The sequence below is a fragment of the Eurypyga helias genome, unplaced genomic scaffold (genome assembly GCF_000690775.1).
Source record: "Eurypyga helias isolate BGI_N326 unplaced genomic scaffold, ASM69077v1 scaffold40360, whole genome shotgun sequence".
NCBI classification, from domain to species: domain Eukaryota; kingdom Metazoa; phylum Chordata; class Aves; order Eurypygiformes; family Eurypygidae; genus Eurypyga; species Eurypyga helias.
This window is the reverse complement of record NW_010227071.1, coordinates 20,768-47,182: the sequence shown is the minus strand read 5'-3', so window position 1 is coordinate 47,182 and position 26,415 is coordinate 20,768. Positions and strand designations below refer to the sequence as shown.

The following is a 26,415-nucleotide window of genomic DNA, read 5'->3' as shown; positions in this document are numbered from 1 at the left end:
TAAAAATATATATATATTTTTAAAAGTTTGAAATAGACCCACACAAGGATTTTGAAGTCCTCCAAACAATTAACAGTTACTAGGTTTGGCAAAACAAGATTCTCTTACAAGATTAAAAGCCTACTTCTGTTACATTAACTGTATAAAACTGCTCAATAGTTAGAGAGCACTCTGTACAATTTTGTCTTGAAATACACAGAGCTGCAGCCTTCAAACTGCAGCTAATTAATCATTTTGTCCTCTTCACCGGTAAAAGAATTAGCCAGCTGCGCCATTGTTTTGGGGGAAAACGAAGAGGCAAAAATAGTCAGAATTAACAAAATTAGGCCGCTATAAAAGTGAAATGCACAGCAAAACTCAGACCTCAGTTTAAACTAACAAGCTACGTTTACAATATATTCTACATTTCAGTTGTCATTTTCCCTTCCCACTCCCACCTCCCCCAATTCAAATATTCCTAATTCCTTTATGGACTAAATCTAATTAATCTCTAAACTTTAAAATACACCATACATACATTTAGCAAAAAAACATACCTAACATTCTTACAGCAGTATGGTCAGGACACAGTTTCAAAGGTTATTACAGTTACTGAGATTAAACCTTGCGGCTTTTTTTTTTTTTCCTTTTAAAGAGAACAGGAACCATCAACTTAGACAAATGGTTTTAAAGCGTACTGCAGAGAGCCTGCAAAAAGCAGACTTCACCACCAGCGGCTCTCAGCCCCAGAGGACAAGGGAAGACAGCCGGCACTGAACGTAAGGAAGAAAGAGAACGTCAGAGTGCCGGCTACAGGAAGATCCTTTGGGAACTTGGTCTGACAGACTGCAGTTTTGGCTCGGTCGTCCCTGTTGCACTAAGCCCTGCAAATCAACTTTGCAGTAGTATGTTAGGATGTAAACTAAAATTCTTGATACCAACAGTATGTCAAAGGGGTGGTTTGTTGGTTTGTTTTTTTTTTTTTTTTTTCCCCTGAATCCAACAGTTGGTCACAGAAGTCAAGTATTTTCATGGCTCTTATTCAGCTGTTGCCAGTTCGGGGGTGGGGGGAAGGTGTGTGTCTGACTCATACATCCTTCAAGTACATGCAAGGCTCAATTGTTTCCGAAATGCAGGAGGCTTGGGTCCTTTTAAGACACTGAAGAAATAGGATTATGAGGTGAGCCCATCTGAGTAAGTACTTTATCCAGCCACTGAAGTGGACCATGAAGATGTATCTCTATCCAGCATGGAGTGCTCGTTACATCCTGGCGATGGTATTCAGCTCCCCAGCCCTGCAAACAGAATCATAAGTGTTAAAAGAAAAGGAGAAAAAAAAAAAAAATCACCTTAATTTATATTATCAAATACATGAAAAGCATACTTCAATCATCACCTTTCTTACCAAAGTACTCAGGCTACTCTGCTGATATTGACTGTTGAAAGCTAAACACCCTTGATGCATCACCTACTATAAGGTTTTAACAAACAAATATGAAGTTTTTAAAAAAAAAAAGTTTGGAGGAAGTGTCATTTTGAGATCTTATTATCTTCTGGAATGGAAGTCTTTAAATTCTTAAAGACATAACCTGTGGCTGTGCAAAGTTTCCCCATACCTCACTGCCAGCTGCATGATGTCCCAGTAAAGCCTGGGAGCTTTAAAGCCCATGTTGAGGGGGATAATCAAGAGTTCTCTGCACAGACCAAAAATAGAACAAATTGGGGGGAAATGCTGCCAAACAGATCAATAAATTAAAACCTGAGGTCACAGACTAACATTATGGAAGTGGAGGTGAGGCATCGTCTGATGAAAAGCAAAGCACCATTCACAGGATGGCCATGATAAACTGAGCAGTTAAGTCAGAAACATTCCTCTTTGGAGAAAGAGGGCATGGTCGTTCCCCAGCAGGCTACTTCTCAAGTTAAGAATCACAGGTTTTGTTTCAGCTCACACCTGATTCATTTACAGTAGTTACCAAAGATACAAGCAGATATTTAAACAGCATTTGAAATAATTTCCTAAGTGAACCATCTTTGGGGCAGGAGACATGACTAAAGATAGTGTCAGGCAGAGTTTTTTCTGCTCTAAATGAACCTCTAATGAAGGGATTACCCAGCTCCCAACACAGCTGGCAAGCTGCTCGAAACACCATGCACGCAACATCCAATACGCAGGAGGCCCCTTGCAACTGTTCAAGCAAAGCTGCTGTATGACTCTGTAGGGTGAGTAACTATGAACAACCTAGTCCATTCTAGGAACCCCTCTCCTAACACATCTGACAGTTTCTATCCTCTTATCAAGAGCAGCACTTCAGTGTATTACCATTTTCATTTGACTACTTCCGTATGTGTGACCAGCCCTTTTCTATCAGTACACATGTTGACACTGACAGCCACATCACAAATCTTGACCTTGCATGCCCCCCTAGAATAGAAAGGTATTTATATTATTCTAATTAATGACTGCAGCTCCTAATTAAGGTGCTGCTGGTCAAGACCTATGCTATTATGCTATCTACACTCCCACAACCACTATAATGACTTACATGGAAAACCCACTCAACTCTCCAAAAATACCACCCAGAAACAGAAGCATGAAGTTCCACTGGGCCTCTTACAGAGCAGGAGATGGGATGGATGCCCAGGTAACAATGGGCAAAGAAAGGAGCAACAGCTGATGCTGCATCATGAAGTGGTGGTGTTTCCACTTTTAGGCCAAGTAATTAATGAGTGAATTCTCAAAACTTACTTTTGCTGTATCCCACAGAATTAAAAAGACAAGCTCCATAATTCCAGAGTAATTAAGCAAATAATTCTATACACACACACACGATCTATACACACATTAAATAAAAAAATTCAGCTCAAACATTAAAAATATACAAGAGGCAATTTGATTAAATTAGAATAGCTAACAGACATGACAGAAATGTTTCACAGGTGACTACAGACTTAGGTGAGGAAACATTTTCTGCAAGGCACCTCAAGTTTTCAAAGTATATGCCACAGATTGAATTCTGTCCACAAAGACAACTTAAGGTCTTTAAGATCTGTCTTACACTTAACGACATTATTCCATACTTAGAATTCAGCAGGTTGATGGAAGGTGGCACTGGACCGTTCAAAAATCACCACATTAAGGAAAAAAAGTTCATTTTGCTTACAAAATAATCTCAAGCAAATTTTCACATACCTTTACGAAACTCATACGGAGAGTGCACATCTTGGTAAGCTCATACACTGTCTCAAAGCCATGGTTCACTGACTGAGCCAAAAGCTGAGCAAACTCTTGGTTATTGAAAATCTTCAAACTGCATCCGCTGGGGATTTTGCAGACCGTGGTGGGATGGAACCCGTGATGGTAGTTGCAGTTCCGACTTTGCACGAAAATACTGCTGTCGCTAAGACATTCAGCATACACCTCCCCACCAACATAATAGAGATGAACACCTGGGAGGAGAAGGTTGACACAAGGAGGTTAGACACATTCACACTGTGTATCTCTTTTTTCATGCTCATTCTCCACAGACAAATGTTTCTGCTTAAAGAGGCAAACATTAATTGCCTATCAGACCATCAGCTGTCTGTCTTCAAACTCAATTTTTACTTTTCTGTTTCATCGGTGGGCGATTTGAAAGAAGGGGATGTGTGTAGATGTACGTACCCATAAGGGAAATTGGTAATTTCCATGTTTTAACACGCTGTATGTTTGCATAACATGCAAGGCAACGATAAACTAACAAGCACTGCAGTAGTTTTGATGCAGCACATGAGATGGCTTGACCACTTGAACATTTTTCTCACTCAGTTTATGTGAAGCAAGGATTGGGAATGCAAGAAGAGAAAGCAGAAACCTACTGCACGATCTGTAGATACTAAAGCAGCCTCACGCTGGATTCTCTGGAAAAGTCACACGTGCTATTTTGGGTAGGGTGAGTTTTTTCAGCTTGTGTTAATTCTAGAAAGCTGGAAAAACAAAATGGCCCTTGTATAGCCAGGGGAGGTTTAGATCGAGTATTAGAAAAAACTCCCTTCACGGAAAGGGTTGTCAGGCACTGGAACAGGCTGCCTGGGGAAGCGGTTGAAGCACCATCCCTGGAGGTATTTAAAAGACGTGTGGATGTAGATGCGGTGCTTAGGGACACAGTTCAGTGGTGGACTTGACAGTGTTAGGTTTACAGCTGGACTGTGAAAGTCTGATCTTATAGGTCTTTTCCAAGCTAACCAATCCTATGATTCTTTATTCCTCAGATGTATCTGTCAAATGTGGGTACACACCAATTTTATCGTCCTTCCCCTTTCTCCTGCCTGCTCCCTCAACCTGCCAGTGGTGGCAGCAAGCCCAGAAGAGACATATACAGGGAACCCTGGTGGAGATTTGCTGTCTTTCAGTAGGACTCAATTCCAAAGGCTTTGAGAAAGAAAGAAAATTTGCCTTTTATGTTGAAAAATTGATTATTTGCTGCTTAAACCTTTCCCCTCACACAATATCACAAGTCAGAGAAGGGAACACACAGAATTTAAAAGCTAAACTGAAGTCAAGTCAGAAAGCTTTGACTGCACTCCATAACTTATGATTTCGCCACTGAACACGCACGTACCTGTGTGGGTACACATATAGTCTCACCTCATCTGCAGAAAGAGTTATGCCCACGCCTTCAGGTTTGGGATTTACTCCTCCCTCCTCCTCAAAGACTAACAGTTCTACATCATCATTATATGTACACGTTTACTTATTCAACAGCACCCTTGTCTCTTCCACACTCTGCTTCGGTACATAGGCAGTTAAGTACTTCAGCAGAACTCTGCTTGCAGCTGGGTTCCTTTTCACAGGAAAATGAATGAGGGGTTGAATAAATAACCTGATACTTGTAAGATGGATGGGGAGGAAAAGAAGGAAAAAGTGTTAGGACTTGAGTAGCACAGCACAGGTGTGGTTTACTGCTGAGCTGCACAAGCCCTCACGTAGAGAAAAGCCCTCTAGACCCAGGGCTCGAACTTGAAGACCTGACAATTCTCTTCAGTTTCAATTCTTTCCTGCTCCGAGGAGGAGGAAGATACTTCATTAATTGACACTTACAATATACACCCTTCCACTTGGGCATGCTGAACCCTCAACTGTCTCAGAAAATTTAGAGTTTACTAATAATGCAAACACCTCAAAAAAAAATTTGTCTGGCAGGAATGTCCCACTGCAAGGGGGCAATGTTAGTTCTACTTGTTATTTGCATTATATGCAGGTTCTCAGAAAAGAGGACAGTTAAGTCAGAAAAAAACTCTCTTTTGCAGGACACTGTCACAGACATAGAAGAGAAGCACAAAATTCCCACTGAAAGAATTAACAGCCTCTGAAAAATTAATTTGGAAACACTGTTTTAGCAGGCCACCTCTCTAAATACATGTTAGGGTAGCTAATTTATGTTGGAACTAAGGGTAGATAAAAATCTGGTGCCAAGAACTGTAATTTAGATTTCCATATACCCTAAAAATCAAGATAAATCAAGACATTTCATTAGACAAACTACCTTAAGCACTTATTCTAAATAAGATTATGATAGCCTTCAGTCAATTAAAAATTGACTAAGGGTAAGAGCTTCCTGTCGTTACACACCAGGTAAGAACAACACTTTGTCTATAAGACCTGGCCAGAAAAATATATATTTACTAAAACAAGCACTTATCCCACATACTTGGGAAGACCAGCTGGCTCTTGAAGTAAGTGGCCCAGGTTGTCATGTCTAGGGGAAACACCCACACCTCCTAGTCCTCAAAAAACAGAAGCGAAGATCCAAAACTCACCTTTGCCAATATGCCGCCTAGTGTTCTCAATGGTGGAGTTGCGGTTAACGTTTGAGAGCAGCCCCAGGCAAAATCTGTTCTTGTTATTTGAAGGATCAGTGAAGCCATCCACCAGGATGCTGGTGGAAGAAGCGTGGAACGCCTCCCCGACGCGATTATTCAGCTCATAGTAGACAATGGAGCACCAGTGCTTCGGCTCTTCGTAAGCAACTGCCTGAACATCTGTAAAGCAACAATGGAAATGTCACAATCTAACGGCGCTGGAACATAGGCTTGAGATGTAAACATTCGTAAACCTGCAGATTTTGGCTGAAGATCACTGAAAGATGAGCTGGATAAGCTACTGCAGGTAAATGAAGGCTCTTCTATCTTCAGTCACTTTTGAACTTTTCATAGTCACAGACATACAACAGAATAATTTCACCTTAACTTTACTTGCACAAGACTCACAAAAGGCAAATGTTGGCACTAGATACCCACAGAAAAGTGCAGGAAGCTCGTGGGCACATACCAGTACCCCAGTATCCCTGATGTATTTTCTACAACATGCTATGGTGTGGGCCCAGACCGCAGAGAAACACTGCAATTAAACAGCTCAGCTTTCCAATGTAGCAAGCAAATTTTGACTTCAGTTCATTTTACTCAGCTACCAAATCACAAGTCACCTCTGTGCTTACTGCCAAGTTGTAAAGTGACAGGGAAAAACAGAAAAGAAAAATCACACAACTGCGGGAGAGACCATTTGTAACTCTGGGTACCAAGAAGTACAGCAAGTCAGATTAAATATACAGTCAGCAGTCAACCTTTCAGCATTTGGGGTATGCACGAGTCTTTCTCCTGTGCTTCTTTGGGAAAGGGCAGGAGAGTTCAAAAAGTAAGAGACTGACATTTGTCTGCAGAATATGCATGAAGCAATCTTCAGCATGAACAGATGCTGCTTGGGATCGGAGACCGAACAAGGGCATAATGCACAGGATCCTAACAATCACGCTGGGTTGAAGAGCAGATGAAACAGAGGAAGTTATTATTTAGTGAGAAACTTTTATTCATCGAGTGCTACCGAATGCAAAATCTGCAACTGTTCATCACCAAAAGAATTACCTGTTGCCTCACAGCAAGGATTTCTCAGAACATGTTTTTGTAGACTCTGGTAACAAGAAGCTCCTCCTCAACACCTCCTCTCTGAAGCTGGGAATTGCGCAGAAGGCCAACAGAAAATTCCTAGTTCACGACTTTTACCCATCAACAGAAACTACATGAAGTCTTGAGGTAACACTTGTGACTGTGCCCAGGGAACAGTTTCTTCAGATGATACCAAAGGTCTTAACCAAAAAGTTTCCCAGTGGGTGTCTAACAACACCATAGACTTCTTCAGATATCCCCACCCAATACACATTCTTTCGAGTGCCAAATACAGCTACAAATTATTAAACTGCCTCCAAATAAAAGGAGGCTAGCAAAAGGATGTGGTTCTTCCCATGGTTCCTTTTAAATGAAGGAGACTATTTCATTGCTAAGCCTAGCACAGTTAGACTTGCTGCTAAGATACCAACTTTGCAGATTAAAGATCCAACTACAGGGCAAGGTGCTAAAATGTAAATCAGACTGATATCATGGGAAAACTTTTTTCTCTGACCAGGTTGCCTTCTCCCAGACCCAAGGCCTCCCCCCAAACCAACAGTATGCAGCAGATACAGAAGGTCTCAAATCAGAAGCAAAATAACACATCCTACATCACTGTGAAAAAATTCTGAGCACTGTGCCTACTGCTGACCAATAACTTGCTTAAAACACTGGTAAGAAGCAGCTGATCTTTCCAGACAGCCTAGCACTTTCTATCCTTTCACATCACATTAAAAAAAAAGAGAAAAATCCGTCATTAATTATTAGCAAGAGGTTACTACACTTTTAATTCATATGAAGATGCCAGCAATTATCAAAGCTGCAGCTTTGCCCCAGTTCTCAAACTCAGGAAGGAATCTTGCCAGCTGGCCATTCTTACAGAATGAATCATATCTCTCTCACACAGACTTCATACTAACTTCCTTATATTTGCTTTAAGTCATGCAGAGCAGGTGCGTTTAGCCTCTCTATTCCCAGCATGGGCCAACAATGGAAATTACCCAACTTCATTGACAGGATGCAGCTTGTTAAATCAAATCTCTTAAGACTAACAAATCCCCATGAAGAACATGCTTCTAAAAAGTTTGCAACAAAAATGCTGCAGTAAGTTCAGAGTAAAAACTCAAAAAAAAAAAAATCTGCTGCAGGTTGTAAAAGTAGTGCAATTACAGCATGCATACATGAACAATAAACACGTGAACACACACAGAAGTAAGGTGGTCGTGTTTGTATTTTTCTCTCCTAGTAGTTTAGTACAATGGATTTTCATCTCCGTTCCTTCATTAAAAAAAAACCACCACACCCAAAACCAAAAAACCCCAAACAAATAGACACAAATCTTTCTTTTGAAATGGTTGAACTTTAAAAAGCAAGAAGAAAAATGTAAACCCTCTTCTCTTTATCAACTCTCAAGTAATAGTGGAATTCTACAGTACTTGTGTATTTTGTGAAAGATACAAACATGCAGAAGTCTGCAGTTAGGCATAAACACTGATAAATGTCCTTTGGCCGGGCAAGGACTATACATACACATAGAGTGTAATGGATCACCAGAAAGTGGAAATACTACAGATGGGGTTTGTCACATGCAAAACTTGTTCCACGCAGAGAGTAAACAGGTTAGCACAAAAGCTATCCTAATTGTTCTAAGAGGGCAGATATACTTCCTGAAACCAGACATTAAACTCAGCAACAAAACAAGTACCAAAAAAAAAAAATTTCAAACAACAGTTAGTTTGTTCATATGCTTGTGATCTTGATAATCATTCTGGCACAGCATCCAGCTTGCTGCTCCTTCCTGGCATGGGCCACAACTGCGTAAGCTTATGTGTTCTCTGAAGGGGCTGTTTCTCACAATGCAATGAATGCACTAAATCCTTACTCAGCAGTCACGGCTGGCTGCAAAGGCTTTAAAAAGCAATGTGTAAAGAGATGTCTGTGTCACAGTACATAGAGCAATAGGTTGTCGGGTTTTTTTAATACAGATTTTAAAGTCAGTAGCAATGCCACACCTCAGGCAGACAGCTCTGAATATTGAACCAAGTGATATCACTGCATGACTCAAAGATGAAATATAAATAGGAAGAGGGGATGGAACAACACAAAATAATAAAAAAAAAAATTCACCAAACCACAAATGCCCTTATGACCAGGGGAAGAGCAAATTATTAAAAGCAGAGCATACTCTTTAAGGACTGGAGCTTAGAATTTAGGAGAAAAAACATAGTGAGACCAGACAATTTTATAAGATGTACTGCCTCAGAGGAAAAACCCACAGATATTCGAGTTGTCTGTGTAAAATGTCTCTGGGTGTTTACTTAACTGACAGTATTAGCATTCATCTCCTGATCAAGTCTTTGCTTGGAGAGCTATACTTGACCATATCTACCCCTCATCCACAATTCAGTAGGCTTTATATAGCATTAACTGCATAGTTCCAATAAATCAATGTAATCAGAAGAGAGAAAGAGGTTCCAGTCCTTGCACACGTGTCCTTTCAGCATCACACGTAGAAATGTGTGGCATCGTAGGAACTATTTCGGTTCGGTGATTAGTGGAAGTTCCAGACACAAAACACAAAATGACTTTGGTCATTGAGCTGGTTGGCAGCAAGCAAGTAATAAACCCCATACATTTCACCTTTTTAAAGAGTAATGTCATAGCTTCTTTTTCTAAAAAATTATTTACACTTAAAATTTTTTATCTCTAGATTTACTGTTTCAGCCCTTACAACAACAGGAAAAAAGTTACATGGATGAGTTTTTTTTCTAAACCTAAAAGTTTCTATAAACCACATATATCCAAAATTAAAACTCAGTTATTGAAAGTAAGTTCTGAAAGTTCTCTACTCTTAAGAGGCAAAGCAGAAGATGAGAAGAAAGTGTTTTTACCTCCTCTGTGTATGTCCGGGGGAATTGCGGGTGCCATCATGTTGGTATCCATTGGTTGGGAGGTATCATGTGTCAACTGATCTTCCGGAGGCAGGTAAGCAGGAGGGGGAGTATCAGCTAAATATAGAAAAGGCAGAGATACACGAGTCCTTTCCTCTCTTTAAAGTATATATACATACCCACTTAAACAGTTTTAGCATAGCAATGCTTCCAGCCTGACTCAGCTACAAACTTCTACCCACCAGAAATCTGAAAAAGCAATCACAGATCTTGAGTCAGGAAAGCAAAGAATTACTGTGCATATTAAGCAAAATTGCAATAAAAACAAGTCGCTTCTCCTCCATTAAGCCCCACAAGAGACCTCAGCAATGTGTCCAACCCAGGACATATTTTTTGCAGGTTGAAAGTGCCATATACACATTAAGGCACAAAGACGTCTCATGACCAGGCCAGAAATAGATACTAGCATATGGTAAATACGAAGTCGGAGCAGAAAACTTTCCGTTTGAATTTTTCCATTTCCAACATGATTCTATCAGCAAAGTATGCAAACATTGCAAGACATATGCAGGGCCTTATTACTGTCATTGCAAAGTATTAGCTCTATTTCCCTAGATTAGCAACAGCAGAAAGTGTTCAGGAACCCTACCTCTACACAAGTAGCCACCTGGGTCTGGAATTTATCTGCCAGTGTCTCTTACTGGCTGTACTGCCTTGTCCAGGCTTGAATCACTAGCATAAAACTAGCTCATGCACAATGACCGTACTCACTAACACGCTGCTTTTGGCCCCATCTGAAGCACCCCAGCAAGGTACTTACATTGCCCTCCAGCTGCCTATTTCACTTCTGGGAAAGCTTCCCAAACAGCTTCCTAGAAGCTGCAGGAAGTTGCCACAGTCACCATTTTCCAATATGCCGGAGGACGCCATCCTCCAAATCAATTGCACACAGGTATATGCAAAAGAGGGAAACCCTTGCCTGATGGCTGCAAGCTTTCACTGCAAAACCCAAGATTAGATTACCACTGTACTAGCCCTGGTGAACACGGCTGCTGCTCATCCCACATTTGCTTCCATGACTGAGAGTATGGATTGCAAACTGCCACAACAAATAATCACAAAGGCCTCCAAAACCCTAAAACCCAAATTCGAAACAACAAAGAGGCAGGAGAATCATACCACTGCTTTGTAAGTTTGGGTTTTTTTGTGGGGTGTTTTGTTGGTTGGGGGGTTTTTTTTGAAGAAAACACAAATGCATGAAATCTATTAACTGCTTATTGTTTAGGAGATACTCTCATTTGGACAGGAGAGCAGCAAAGACAGAGATGACAACGGGACTGCATCAAAAACTTGACAGTCTGCACTGGAGTTCAAGTCACAAGTTCTACTGAGCCTTAAACATTGGGGTGTGTGCAAACACGGTGTTAGTGATGCGCTGATGGGGAAACAAGACCGTTAAGACCACAGGCAATAAAATTAGCCAGTATCGAGAAAGTTTTCAAGATCTCTGGATAACTGCTTTGCTCTCTTTTTGTATTTTCCAACAGTCAGCCTCTTTCCTCATTAGTGCAAGATGGACAACTGTCCAGAGCTAAGCATCAAGGACATCGGCATCTTCAGCTCTCCTCTAATTGAATTTCTTCACTGCAGCTGCTGACTCCTCTTCACAGGCATGCAGACAGAACAGACCCCTCAAGGATCAAGTGAACTTCCACGAGCCAGTGTTCAGGAAGACCTTGTTAGAGGAGCCTTTATCTCTGCTGGAAGAGCCCCAACACCACCAATCATAGTAAAAAAAAAAAAAAAAAAAAAGGAAGGAAGGAAAGACAGCTGGTTTTGCGGCAGCTTTTCACATTTTTTAGAAAAGCCAATACAAACTCTCTTTCCTTCTCTCCTACCTCTGCAAATTCAGTAGTTTTCACTCATAAAATTTTTAAGAGAAACAATTATCAGTGGCAGCAATCTATGGATGTTCATTTCACATAATGGGAAACAGACTTTCACAAGTCTGCCGCTTTGTTTACACACACCCTCTCTCAGCTCCCGAAGAAAACATGCAAACGGAGCATTAGCAAGGAGCATTTGTACGGAGTCCTTCTCCAAGCATTTAGATCAAGACATCTGCCACAGGCTGCCTATGCAAGTAGTTTTATCCGTCTGCACGTAAAGACCAAAAAGAAAAGACAGCTTGCATAGAATTTTCTACAGACATCAGTCAACAAAGAAATGTTATTACTTCTTGGACTTCAGAAAGTAAAACAGCCTGAAGATTCCTTTTCCAGGCCTTAAGGAACCGTTATTCAACTGAAGTATATTTGTTTCTTGAAATTACATCATTATGTGAAGAAATTTTAGCATCAAGTAGTAGTAGCCTGATCCCCCTGAAAAACACCCTTCTGCAGAACTGAAGCCTTGTGCTGAATTTATGACGACCTCTCTCCTAAGCAAGGATGATCTGTAGCATTACACTTCTTGCACATTAAACACACTGCTGAACTGGTTCCCAAAACATTCTGAATCCCAGAAGACTTTTACTGCAAAGTTTTAACGGTGTTTCAGAGAGGCACAATATCAAAATCCTCAATATTATTACCAGACAAGGCAATTACATAGTCTTTATTACCTTACATCTCTCAGGTTGCTATTGATCACAAGCTGGCTGATAATTTGGTATTATCAAGCAAAAAATTCACCATACCAGTGATGTCCAACCACCTTCTCCCTACGAAGTTGAACGTACCTGGCATCTGGAAAGGACTTCCCGGGTCTGAGCTGGCTGGAGAATGCGGGTAGGTGGAACTGCTGCTTCCAGGCGAGTTTGGATAGCTGCTGTTGGGCGAGTGGGGGAACGGGTGACTGTTGGGTTGCTGGAAAGAGTCCGGGAAAGTAGCGTTGTGCGGCATGTGGGGCTCATTTTGTCCCAGGTTGCGGAATTGGGCCAAAAGGCTGTGCTGAGGGTTGTACTCGCTGTGCCTTGGAACCAGCACTGGAGGAAGAACTGGAAAGGGAAAAAGAAGGAAAAGTTGCAGCATTAGAGACTTGGTTCTGAAGGACTAGGCTATACAGGGAAAAACACATATTCTCCCTCCCCTAGGGCACGTTCACATCCGTCTTAAAAACAAGGCAGTCAAACCTAGGAGCGCATGTCTAAGCAAGAACTCTCCTCCTTATATCCGGTAACTGCACCGCTTGAGTTCGTAGCGATTATGCTAGCTACCCAGTTTGCCAGATGGGAGCCTGTTTCCACAGAGGGCCAGGGAAGAAGAGCCAAGCACAAACCACGATTCTGCATTTTTAGTTTCCTTCGCAGAAAGAAACACTGGGAAGCAGGTGCGTTACAGTGCCGACGTGCACTTCGTCCCGCTGCACTTGTGAGCCTGTTAATCATGTAATGGCCTGCAACCCAAAACCTTGCTAATAAGGACAGACATTTTTCCTGAAGACAATACTAACATGCCTTGAACTCAGCCTAGTCCCAACAGCTGTAATTTTATTTTTAACCTGGACTATGTTCTTACAAGTTAGCATTAAAACAGTTATTAACTCTTCAAGTCAGTTTACAAAATGTGCAATTTAAACAAAAGTATGTAGTTCAAAAAAACCAACTGAGCAGCAATTGAGCTCCAACTATGTGCTCCTATGGGATCAGAGGAGCACACATCAGAAAATACTCGTCTCGCCACACTCCCAAGGCTTCCACAGCAGCGGAAAACAAAGGTCTCCTTTTAACTGAGAATATGAACGTGATACCAGATACATTAAGATAAAAGAATCAGCTCTTTTTCCACTGCTGCAGTTTCTATCTTTGAATGCTTCACAAAGCAAAGTCCAAGCTACTCAAAGGATTAAAAGCTAGTCTTTTTCTATATTGAGATTTTTTGCGTGATGGGAGAGAGAGGAGAGGCAAGGGCAAGGAGAGGGAGATCTGTGCACAAGGAAGAGGAAGTGAAATTAAAAGAAGTTATTCCTCTCCACTCTGCCTCTCTTCAGCACTTTCATTTCCCAGCTCAGGGAGTGGGAGGAAAGTGGAATAAACCCCTGGGATAGCCCGCCTTCATGGATGGTGAAGCCATCCAAAAAAAACCAGCACAAGCAAGCCAGGCTCCCATCCCCTCTACCCAAGACTCCTGCATGTCCCCAGCACCTGGTGGACATGCAGGAGAGGAACAAGAGCACGAATACATGACAGACCTACAATGACGTAACTATCACTCAGATTTAGAAAGGTTTTTGCTTCACCAAAAGGCTGAATTACAAACTATTTGCAAAAAAAAACCACCAACCAACCAAAAAAAACCCCCTCCCAAATCCACATCTTCTTGCCAAGATGAACAAATTCTTCCAAGACACTGGGTCATCTTTACTATTCCAGCACTTTGCTTATACAGAAGCATTTGGATACTTACATGAGCATCCTGGAGTCCAAGAGTACCAGACCACTTGATGCACAGACCAGGCCTGAGATCTGGATCCATGTTTAAAACTGATACAAAAGGACACCCCCCACAAAACTCTATTTCTAAAGCAGGTTACAGATGAACAACAACAAAAAAAAGCCACTAGTGGCATTAATGTATGAAAAGTTTGATCCCAGAAATCTTCCTTAAAAATAGCCTGAACACCTCCCCCTCCCAAATCCCCTCACTATTGAAATTAAGGCTGCGCATTAGAGTCAGAAGCAAGTTTGAAAGACTTAATCTGCTGTCTCACTTTCGTGCAGCAGCCTCACTGAAATTCCAACACATCTTAAATATCTGAAGCAGATGTCAGCCCTTAAGTAGGTTTGTTTGTTTAGATGTGAAAATTTTAAACAACTCCATTTTGCAAGGAATAGGCAAAGTTCCTAATTATGACATTTTATGAAACAAAAGGCATCCTTCTGACATTCTATGGAAGTTCTCAATCCCAAAAGACCCCAGGAGAAGCTACATGTCCCTCAGCTGTGCAGACCATCCCTTACCTCTAATGAATTCCTTTTCACATGCCACTGGAACAGGCCATTAAAAAATGTTAATCAACATTCAGGTGGTCATCACAAACCTCCTCATTTACAAGTGGGTAAATGTCAAACCTAGTCTCACTGAGTACCAGGATCTCTCAGAATTAAGCTTACTCTGTTAAACCTAGTAGTCCTTCGCAGTGAGGTCAAGCACTATTTAATTGTCATAGTCAACATTTGCTGGGCTAATAAATTACCAGGGAAAAAAGTAACAATGAGATCATGTGTTAAAAAGTATTTTCCCTTTCCTGCCTTTATGATTCTTCCTTACTTTTCCGAGCATTACAAACACAGCTTTCCTATCTCTTCCTTTCCTATGGATGAAGGTCAAACCACTAACTTTCCTGAAGTTAATTTGTGCAGAACATCAACCTTTCCCATCCCCTACCTCACATTAAACAACGACACACATGACATCACAGGAAGCCACAGGATTTATAGCATTTTTAAATAGCAGAACAGGATATTTTCTGTATGCTTTCTGTAATTAAAATAAAGTGGTGTCAGATTTTCCCAAGGTATATTATGCATGTTTTCTCCTCTTGGGCAGAGCCACTGGTGAAGTTTAGATGGACTCAACATAAGAACAAGACTCCTCTTCCCAGCTCTCTCTCACACAAGCCTACACATTTTGTCCAACTACTTCAACCTGAAATTATTAAATGCCAACTTTTTCACAATACACATGGAAAAGGGGGGAAAAATACATCTGATATTGATACAGCACAAATAGTCTCAAAAATGTCACTGCAGAATTTACTTTGATTGCTGCCCCTAATTCACATCCTCCCTGCATACATACAGCCTTAAACGAGGAGGAAAAGCCCTGAAAGGCCACATCAGGTGGGACAGAAGCTACAGCGCCCCAATTAGTCCATCTCCAAGACAATCACTCACTGCCATAACTTGATCTCTCCGCAGCTCTCAGGATTTTTTGCGGGTTAGCTGCTCCCAGCAGAGTCACAGAGGAGTTAATGTGGATGCTGTTCACTCACGAGTGAGAGCATGAGCAGGGACCAGGCCCTTCGCAAGTATGGAAGGATGCCAAGAGTTTAAAACTTAAAGGGGGCTGCATACCCTTCTTGCTCCCCTCACTGCTGGGTAAGGCGCTGAGCTTCTGGTCAGGTTGCAGACCTCAACCACATGGAATAACAAATTACTGAGGCTCAGTACAGCAGGGGACGAGGCTGATCTCTGTTGCAGCTGCCAGCTCCAGGAAGAGGTATAATTGAAGGGGAGAAAGCATGAGAGAGTTATTCTGTGCTAAGCCAGCACACCTGTTGCTATAAAATAATGAAGCAGAGCACATCTTTGCAGTGCAGATCTCTGCAGGACGCTGCTCTCACAGTGGGTGGACAGAATTTCTCCCTTCCCCTTTGCCTTGTTCAGTGGAAAGGAACACAGATACAAAAACAATATGTTAAGGTTTTTCTTAAATTACCATTGTTTCTATTCAGCAGGGATGCACGTATTTGAAGGAAACATACTACTCAATACACTGTTGTCGTAAAAAGCTACTGCAACAGATTTGCAAATTCAACATCCCTAAAATGGTTAAAACAAGTTAACGGAGTAGAACCACAAGTCATCCGACAAATTGATTTCTGTAATTTCTCAAACACCAGATTAAAAGTTTTTATGGACTATACTTTGGCTAAATTTTGCTCCAAGATTTTGTGTCTATGTGGAACTGGAGTTGAGAGTTAATACATGACTACTAGCAGTACTGCTACTAGTAATGGTTGAAGAGGAAGATAAACCACCTGGAAGCCAGGCTGGGTATGTTTGTGGAACTGTAACTGAGAAGAGATCCTGTGTCTGTCAAGACAGCCTGGGAATTGGGTAGCTTGTTTTTACCATGCAAATAACACCCAGAGTATGCCCGCACCAGACAAGCGGAGTTGTATTAAAGAAATTACAGCTACAGGGCAATTTCTCCCACAGGGCTATTTCATCTAAGAGCTAAGAATGCCAAAAATATAGAGGACAGACCAAAGACAACCTGGCTGTTCAGATAAGTGTTCCAGCTAACCACACCAAGAAAGAAAGGCTTTTATGAAAAGGTAATGGTGGCCCTTTGAAGAGAGCGACTGAGCTCTACGCTTTGTATCTCCAGCGTGTCATGCTGTTCTTCACAAAACCAACAGGTGTGCCGTCACAAGGTAAAGATTTTCTTGGGTTTCTTTTTTTTTTTTTTTTGGTTCTATTTTCACATTCTGGAGATAATGATTTCAATAAATTGGAGACTTTCTGCATTTGTTAATGTAACTTCTTTTTCTTCTAATTTCTCTAAAAACCTAATCCAAGCCAAAGGACCTGATGTACTTTCAAAGTAGTGTATTTTCTATCCAGATACTGGTTTTGGTCATCTTAGGCTAGTTTCCCTCAAGGGCTCATTTTTTCCCCCCTCTTTGCATGTTACATTGAGATTTGGGTAGGTAGCTTTTTTTCCATGTCTGGAAATTGAAAAACCAAGTAATGAAGTACAACAATGCCCACATACAAGACAGCAGACTGGGATCATCATTCCTTGCAAAGTAGATTCTACTTCTGTGAACTTCATAAAATAAAATAAATAAAAATATGAGCAACTGCTGCTGCACTTTCTGGTCTTAAAAATTATGATAACTTGGTCAACATGTGTTCTGTAGAAGGGTTTGTACAGGTTTATACCACAACAGGGTCCTCAGCCCTAATAAAGACCTGAGGGCACTATCATTAGACAGTGCACTTTAATTTCCAAACATCATACAGCTGTATTTTCATATGGATTTATGTAGAGACACTTATGCTTTACTAGAAAAGTAGAACTGCGGGTTGGGAAGGAGGGAAATCCTCACACACTAGTTCATGCTATCTGGAAATGGGTATGAAAACGTGGTGCATGGGGAGAGACTTGCAGCTTGTACTCCATGCTCTAGACAGAAAATCCTGCAAGGACAAACTTGTAAGAAAAATGAAGAGTTAGAAGAAAAAATGAACAACAACACAAAACCCCCAAAACACAGCAGGAGTGTTAAACTAATGAATTTCAACCCTCCTTAAGGAGGGTTAATTTCCTGCCTTTGAGGCCACAGCAGCTGAAGTTGGCTGTGGCATCCTGGTGAGCAGCCCAGTCCCACGGTGGGAAGAGAGCAGGTACCAGCGTACGCTCATCCAAACATGCTTAGGTTTGCTTGCTGTCTGCAGCATTAGAGAGTCACTGAAGCACGCTGGCTGGAAGGTCGTGCCAAGATCCTGCTTGTAAACAATAAAACACTAAGTAGAAAGATGTTCTAACGTCATTAGGTTTTCCCCGTGTTGCCCAAAACAAGACCTGGCAAAATTGAATAGTCTTTGACCAGAAGACAAGTTCTCACATACAAAAGACATGTACTTGTCTACACTTAGGATAGAGTTTAAATCTTGGCTAAAAAAACTTAATAGCATTGTGGTAAGTGCAATTCCTGAGGATCTAGCTACTTTATATTGTTCCTGGCTTAAGCAAGGCTGTGCTAGCATGGCTTTGCTTTACTCTTTTCTCAAAAGCAGAAATGCTGGCCTTTTAGACTTCTGTTCCAAACCTATGTTCTAGTAATTGCAAGGGAAAATGCTCAGTATTCAACAGCCTGTTTTGGGTGATTGATGGACAAACATGCCAGACTTTCTATTCCAGGAGAAAGAAGAGAGCTGTCCTGTTTTCTCAACTCTTACTTTACAGTTTCAGTAGAACCCCACAGCCTGATTTGTCATTTTTACATAGTTTCAACTGAAGATTTGCTTTACTGGCTTTACTTTTACATCAGACATCTGGTCTAAATGCATTTGGCAGTAATATTAGTACATTTCCTGCATTACAATATTCAGCTAACATTAGATTTTATTTGCGGATGCTCTGATAAGCTAACATTTTGATTAAACTGACATTTATCAAGGCCAATTCCAGAATTTAGTACTAATTGTATGCACATTAGTGAAGGAGTTCTTGTAAGCAGATCTGGGGGTAGAAGCAGTCCTGATACAGGAGGAAGTTACAGTGTAATAGTGTATATTAACTCAGACATTTACACAGACCAGAGTTCAAAATTACCTCTTCAAAAGCCACAGTCACCATCCTACTGAGTAGGTTAACACTTGGTCCTTTAAGCCAGAAGAAACATCTGAATCTGATTAATTTTAAAGAAAGGGGGGTGGGGGGGAAGAGACCAACATACCCTTCTTGACAACTTATATCCCTTTACTGCAGCTCATTTTTTTTCCAACATGTGGTAAGGTTATACAAGAAAAATCCTGCTATTAGACTAGTCTCTCCTTTCTGTCTCCCTATCTCAATCCCTCTCCCCCAGGTCAGTTCTGGTGGGGAATTCTAGAACTGAATTCTCCAAAACTGAATTAAAGAAAGTTTTATACAACTTGAGAAGCAAACTGACAGTTGCTTGCTATTCTGGGGAACCATCCCATAACTGTGCCCACCTGTTGTAGCATGCTATTTTTAAAGTTACACCCAACAGCAGCACTACAGAGCGTTGTGGCACAACTTCTCAGCGATGACGCTTTCTGCAGAGGTGCAGAAATCCTGCCGGAACAAGGATTTCTCTAACTTGGTTCTACATATTAACTCTGTAGGGACATACTGTTTTTCCCCTCCCTTATGTCCCCTGGAGCCACTTCCCTTTTGCCTTCACTCCGCCCCAGCTGGAATTAGCACAGAGGCTCTCACACCAACTCCTGTTCTCCCAGGTGTTGGGAGGGGAAAGTCAGGAGCCGCCAAGCAAGTCCCGGGACCCCAAAGTGCTCGGCCAGTCCAAGTCATGGCCTCAAGGGGAATTGCAACTTATTCCTAACCTTTCTATCCTGGCTCCAAATTTGATGTGGACAGGCTCCTGGCACACGCTAATGCAATGGTCCCAGGAGCTGTGTTGGAGCCCTGCTGCTTGCCAAAAGGGGCATTACAGACCTGACAGGCAACCTGCTGCATCAGGCTGCGTCAGGTTTGAAGCACATAGGGAGCACACAGCGATGGGTTTTTAAAGATCCTCTTCTCAGTTTACACTGTTTGGACAGAGTTTGGTAATATTAATTTTATATACAGTGATCTTATAGGCTGGTCGAGTACAGGGGGATGAGACAGGGATGGCTAATTGACCCATTTTATTTTTCCTTAACGCACCAAGAGTGAGCTCACAAGTATGACCAGACCAACATACGCAGCCAAACATCTGCATGACTTCAAATGGCATAAAAACTTCCTTTAAACATGCCTCATTTTATTTTCACTGAGGACCAGAGCTGCAGCGCGGTACAGGGGAGCAGTCGAGGAGCATTTACTTCCATGACCACGTGAGTCTAAACCTGCCTTATCCAGGATTTCCACCATTTCAAGTTCCTTTCTGCACCTCTGGTGCCTGCAGTAGGCGTGCAGCCTTACAGAGATTCACTTGGAGCAAACAGCAAAGGAGATCAAAGACAAATAGGAAAACAATCAGGTTAAAGTCATAGGCAAAGAGTCCACGCCGAGAGCAAAATTGGCACAACACACCTACCGCTCTCCTTAAAGCCTGGGGACCTGGCCTTCTTGAGGCAAAAAGCAGCTGTACATTCAGGTTAAACGTTTCTTGCCAAAAACCAAGCTTGCTGAAGCAGACATCCACTTTGAACTTGTGGATATAATGGAAAGGAACATCACGATCTTCAGGCAGAATTGAAAATTCAAGCGTTCTGACAGTGTAGATCTGTGTGTCATGAAAAAGCAACTGCTGCTCATCCCCCAATTTGAGTGGAACATGGGCACCACCAGGTTCATAAAGCCCTTGATGTAAAGTAGACTGCAGCCAGCTCTCCAGAGAAGAGAAGCTTAACAGAGGAAAATCATCCACCCTTTTTACCTACACTTCATTGGTAATTGCAAAAAAAACCCCTGAGACAGTGTGGTTATTTTCTGCCTCCAAGTGGCTGTGCTAATGGGCTGATCCATGCAACTAGACTATTTCCGAGAACAGATCAGCTGCTTCAGGACTGACTGGTTTTGGTACCCCCTGGCGCTGCATGCTTCAAGCACAGCAGAGCATCAGTAAGCACCTCCAGAAACAAGTACTGAAAAGTTAACAACTGCATTTCCCAAGGCAAGTTTAAGCTCAGTCAGATCAATAAGGAGTAGGTTTCTCCCAGGCCTGACCCCTGAGGAGGTATCAGCAGGTTCTGGACACTCAGGAGACAGCATTCAGCTGTGGGGTAGTCATTTACATAAACACTCTGCATCTTCAACCGCTTCCACACATGAAGCCTAAGTGGGAAGTTAATTCCTCTTCTGCTTCCTTTGTAACATATTATAAACTCAAATCCTCTTTAATCTAGCCATCTGATGAGTAAGAACAGAGATGGTACCGAGAGCTAGTGCTCACTAGTACTTTAGGAAAATGAAATACTGCATTTCTTCATCTTCCTTCCCTTCAGCTAAGGCAAAAGGACTGAACCTCCTCCCTTAAAGCCACATTAGACGTGTGATTTATTATTATTTTTTTAATAGCAGTGTCAATTTAAGCACCTCTTCATCCTCCCTGCTCACTCTCCTTTCAGTCTGTTTTGCTGTTAGAGCAAACGGAATCCAGGTTTAAAAAGAGGATTCCCCCCACCCCCAAATTCTGGATGGTATCTTTCACCTGGTCCCACTGACATAACTGAGGACAGAGGCAAGCGACAGAGGTTAAGTCTCCACAGAAACCAAGGGAATAAAAGAATGGAAGGAAGTATCTCAGGAGGGATTTCCAAATGTCATTTCACACATTCTCCAGCTAAACCTGAGGTCATCTGCGGCATTTCCAGAGAGAGATGAGGAACACTGTGTTCGCTTTTCCCTCACAGCCTCTATGTGTGCTCTACACCTAATTATTGCTCAAGTCTTGATCACACCTACAGATAGTCCCAAACCAGGTATGAGCCAAATTTCTAGATATCTCTAAACCCAAAAATACAACTGAGGAGAAAAAGCAGATTCAGCCAAGTGAGCACACCAGTTCAGCTGAGTGTGCCAGTTTTTAAAAGGCATCAAATACAGACCCTGCCCTCCTTAATTAAAAGCTCTGCTTTGCCTTGCCAAAGGATAAATTTGACAGCCGCTAAGTACCCTGCACCAGAAATAATTCTGCACACAACAGACATACAGAACAGCAGCAGTGAGCTACTGTAACACATCGAGGAGACACTTCTTCCTGGCAGTCAAGTACAAGGTTGTATTGCGAACCCCAGCAATAAAACAGCCTCTACTTTCTCCTCTCGTTTCCTACCACCTCCACTCCTCCCCACACCCCCACACATTGTTGGTACAGAGCAGCCACGAACCCCGGAGCTGCTCTGATGAGCCTGGAAGATAACACAGCAGGGGAGGGTGTTCCAGCAGGCTGCCACGCAAACAGCTGGGCTGGCCCATCTCAGGAGCAGGAGCTGTATGTGCACCCCACCATAGATCAAATACGGTCTCCATTGCCTGCAGGGCGTCTTGCTGATACCAGGCTGCCCATCACAGAAAGGTCACCCTTCCTCGCCGACACCCCGTGCTCCCCCATCCGACTCCACGGCGAGTGAGCCAAGGTCACCAAGCTCACCAAGCTAACTGTGCCAAAAAGCAGGGTTTCTGTCCATTGGGTTTTGTTGCTCGACTTGCCACAAGATCAGACGGGCACCCGTGCCTGTGCAGAGCTCTCGGGCAGGTTAGGCATGAACGTGGTACTGCTGTGTCACAGCCATGTGCATGATGGATGCCACCTTCCCTCCCTGCTGGGGCAGCACAGCCTGCACTCAGGGACACCTGGGAGGCTCCTTGTTTGAGGCTGCTCATAGTTTTCTGCCTCCTCTCAACTGTTTACAACCAGTTCCTACCTAGCCTGGCTAACAGCAAAATCTCTTGTTTGGATTCAGGTGTAGCTCTGTAGCTGGCAGACACACCACAGCATGCCAACGCTCATGTTTTCCAAGCTTTTCTTCTCAAGCTAAACAGCAAGGATGGAATAAAGGTAGAAAGATACCCATGCGTCCCTCCGGCACCGTGAAAACTGAGTCACATCCATAGTGCTAGCTTCCCAACATTACCTGATCTTACATATTTGAAGTTTTACTGCTAAACCTTTCCTCAAAACTTAACACAAGCCTGCGACAGATCACGCAACCACCAGCAGAACAGTGAACGTAGAGATGCCATCCCACGCCCGCACCTTAAGCTTCAGCTCTCCAGTAACTGGATCTGCACAAAGCAGGTAAATACAGAGCACGCTGTTCAGCAGAGCCAGAATTTCACCACGTACCTTGAACACAAGAGGTGCACTGTACACCACCTGAGCTTCCAATTTTGTTTAGTCAAGAGAAACAGTACATTTCTAACCCTCCTGGCTACAATGACAGCCTTGGAAACACAAACCCCGCTATCTGTTGGAAACAGTGACTCATGCATGAATTCCCATTACCCATTAATCTCAAAGCGTAAGCACTTATGCAGCAATAATGGTGTTTTAATGTCCTGGCAAAAACGGGAAAGAAACGGTTAGCAGAATCTGGGAATGACCATCAGGAAATGAAGACAAAGACGACACTTGGAGGACAGCAAGAACGAGGAAGGGACAAGAAAAAAGAAATCATAAGTTATGAGGCACAGCTCTCCGAGCCAAACAGGAGTTCAGCTACCACCTGTTTCCATAAGCCATGCTTCCCACTCATCTCCATGCAATATCCCCCAAAACAACAGCCAATCTGTGGCTGACTAAACACAAACCCCTCCTCCTTTGCGTACCCAGCCAGAGAGCCCAGTAAAACCCCACTCATGCACTGTGGCAAGCTGTTCAAGACGTAACTTCAGCATACACTGACCCTCCAGACTTCACAGAGCACCCCAGCAGACGTGAAGCCAAGCTCCTGGGCAAACCAGAATCCAACCTTACAGTTGATAATGTTTTGCTCCATTTTCCAAATACAAAATGTGTAGGATGACTTAACACCCAAACCCCAGCTTTCCAACCACTTAAACTACTCAGCAGCACTCAGCTAAAATGTACGCCTTAGAACTTTTGAAAGTTTTATTCTATTTTTAACTTGCATATCTCATTGAAGTGAAGGGACATTCACAAATACCTGTTCTTAAATATGGTATAAATGGTCCTAATTGGAATGTTCTCAAACTCAGTAATTGTTTCCAAGATTAAAGCAAGATAAGTTAAGAACATGTCATTTGACATTACAGTAAGTGCCCAACTGTTGCTCAATCAGACAGAAATAGATGTCTTTCAGGAGAATCTCAATTTTCAGTATTGTGGAATACTGAAAGCAAGCAACGAGTGCAGACACATGCAGACAGCTAGCAGTACAAGGACACAACTATTTTACCATCCCACATCTGCTTGACGTGGAATTATTAAGAACTTCTTAAATTGAAAAGTTAAGAATTGTTTTTTTCCAGTGGACAGTTCTTTTGTTCAAGCTTCTACTACATAAATACTTACCTTATGGGTTTTACCTCTGCCACTCACATTATTTCCAACTTAATGCTAACACACCAAAGGGAAATATTTAATATCTAGATATGCACTATGTGTTGCAGATCCAAGACAAATGCAATTTCCATACACCAAAAACCAATCTTGCAACAACCTTATTTCCACTGTAGTTCTTAAGCTGTCCATTCCACTCAGCAGGGACAGCTCCAGTTTATGAAAAGCTTAAGACAGATGGACTTCCCAAATTTCAGCCAGGGAAGTCTACCCATGACTGCAGTGGATTTCTGCAGATGTCCCTGTACAACCTCACAAGGAACTGGAGACTAGTGTAAATAACACCCAAGCATGTTTCATCTTAGTCCCTGGAAGTACTCCCTGGTAATGAACTTGCATAAGTAAAATTAAACACAGATTTATCAAAACCAGGTTTGGCCTTTGAAGAAGAAACAGAGAGAATGGGTTGCATCTTAAAAAACAAAGTGGGGAAACAGGTAACAGGTAGGCAAACTGTGCTTACAGAACAGCTGACAGCAGAACTTCATGTACACCCCAACACTGATAGAAAAGCTTAAAACTGAGGGGATTATATTCTGCTGTCTAAAGTGACAGTCATTTCAAAAGGCCAAGATTGTGGAAGGTTCTAAACACAGTAATATCTTCTTCTGGGAGGTGAAGAAACAAAAGCAATAGAAGTGAAATAATGATAACAACAACAGCAACACCACCACCACTACCACAGTATGTCAGAATGGTTTTCACGCACAGACTACAATAATCCTTTAGGTTAGCTTGCAATGTTTCATAGAGATTCACTGATCTGCACAACTCAGTAAAAACCAAATTATTTGAGAGAGAGTGGTCACCAACAAGAACAGGTTATACCAGGCCCATCAGCTTGAGGCACATACTCAGACTATTCCTCTGTGAAGTGACAAAACACTTACACAAGCGAAGCATTCTCCATCTGAAAGGGAGAGCTGCTAATTAATGCCTACATCCAGATAAATTGTAGAGGAAGAATCTAACATGTGCACAGTCACTTTTGCTTGTTTAACCTGATGCGTCACATGATTAATTGCCATACTCTGCATTGCTGAGATAAGGTGTAAAGGTACAAACAAGGAAGAACCTACCAGGACTCTCTACCCGCTTGTAGTGGTAGGGATTGATGCAAACCTCCTTCTGTTTTGAACCAAAGGGAAACTCGCAGCATTCCAGTGGTTTCAGTTCGTGATGGCTCTGCAGGTCCGGCCAGCGCCACACTCTACAGTAAATGACGTGCGGTAGCCCTTTCCGGTGTGAAACCTGAAGCCTGCCATCCAAAGAACGAGGAATTGTGACACAGTTGCTGGGCTGACCGGGACAGCTTAATGCTTTTTCCAGCTCCTCCATAGCACCTTTTTTCTTCTTCAGCTTTTTCACTAATGCATCAACAGCTTTCTCTGCCCATTTTTCTTCTTCGTCCCCCTGCTTCCATCCCAACAGCCTCTTCACTGCTGGGCTGGTGAAGGAGAATAAACTTGTCACATTCATGGTCACCCCACTGTGGCGATACCACAAAACCAAGCAGGAGAGACTGTCCTGTTCTCCACCACCAGCAACGTACAGCAGATTGTGTCAGTAGTCAAAAGCAGCCACTCTCAAAAAATTCTGGTCTGTTCTCCTTTTCAGTCCTCCAGTCCCAGGAAGGCAGCAGTGACATCCCCCCTTGACGGATGCAACCTTCTCATTGTTCTAAACCCTTCCGGCAGAAAACCTGCAGGAGAGTATCAGAGGAAGAGAGGGGAGGGAGAGGAAAAAAAAAAAAAAAAAAAGTAAGATTTTACCTTCTAAATTAACATACAGCAGTTAAAAACATCCCCCCTCAACCCACAAGAGTGGTGTAACCAGAAACCAACCAACAACAGAAGAACCACCACCAATGTGCTGACAGCCTCCAGAACCGGACTCAAGGCACGTCTGATGAGTATCAGAGGAAGAGAGGGGAGGGAGAGGAAAAAAAAAAAAAAAAAAAGTAAGATTTTACCTTCTAAATTAACATACAGCAGTTAAAAACATCCCCCCTCAACCCACAAGAGTGGTGTAACCAGAAACCAACCAACAACAGAAGAACCACCACCAATGTGCTGACAGCCTCCAGAACCGGACTCAAGGCACGTCTGATGAA

The 26,415-nt window shown here is 42.3% G+C and overlaps 1 protein-coding gene across 1 annotated transcript; it reads right to left on the bottom strand.

The window, feature by feature from the left end:
- Position 1: 1 nt before the first annotated feature.
- On the bottom strand, positions 2–25,978 carry SMAD1 (SMAD family member 1). Its single transcript, XM_010155211.1, has 6 exons — positions 25,382–25,978; positions 12,532–12,789; positions 9,792–9,908; positions 5,779–6,000; positions 3,173–3,429; positions 2–1,274 (listed from the first exon to the last, which is right to left on the bottom strand). The coding sequence occupies exons 1-6, from the start codon at positions 25,779–25,781 to the stop codon at positions 1,131–1,133; spliced, it is 1,398 nt and encodes a 465-aa protein (XP_010153513.1). The 5' UTR covers positions 25,782–25,978; the 3' UTR covers positions 2–1,130.
- Positions 25,979–26,415: the final 437 nt, after the last annotated feature.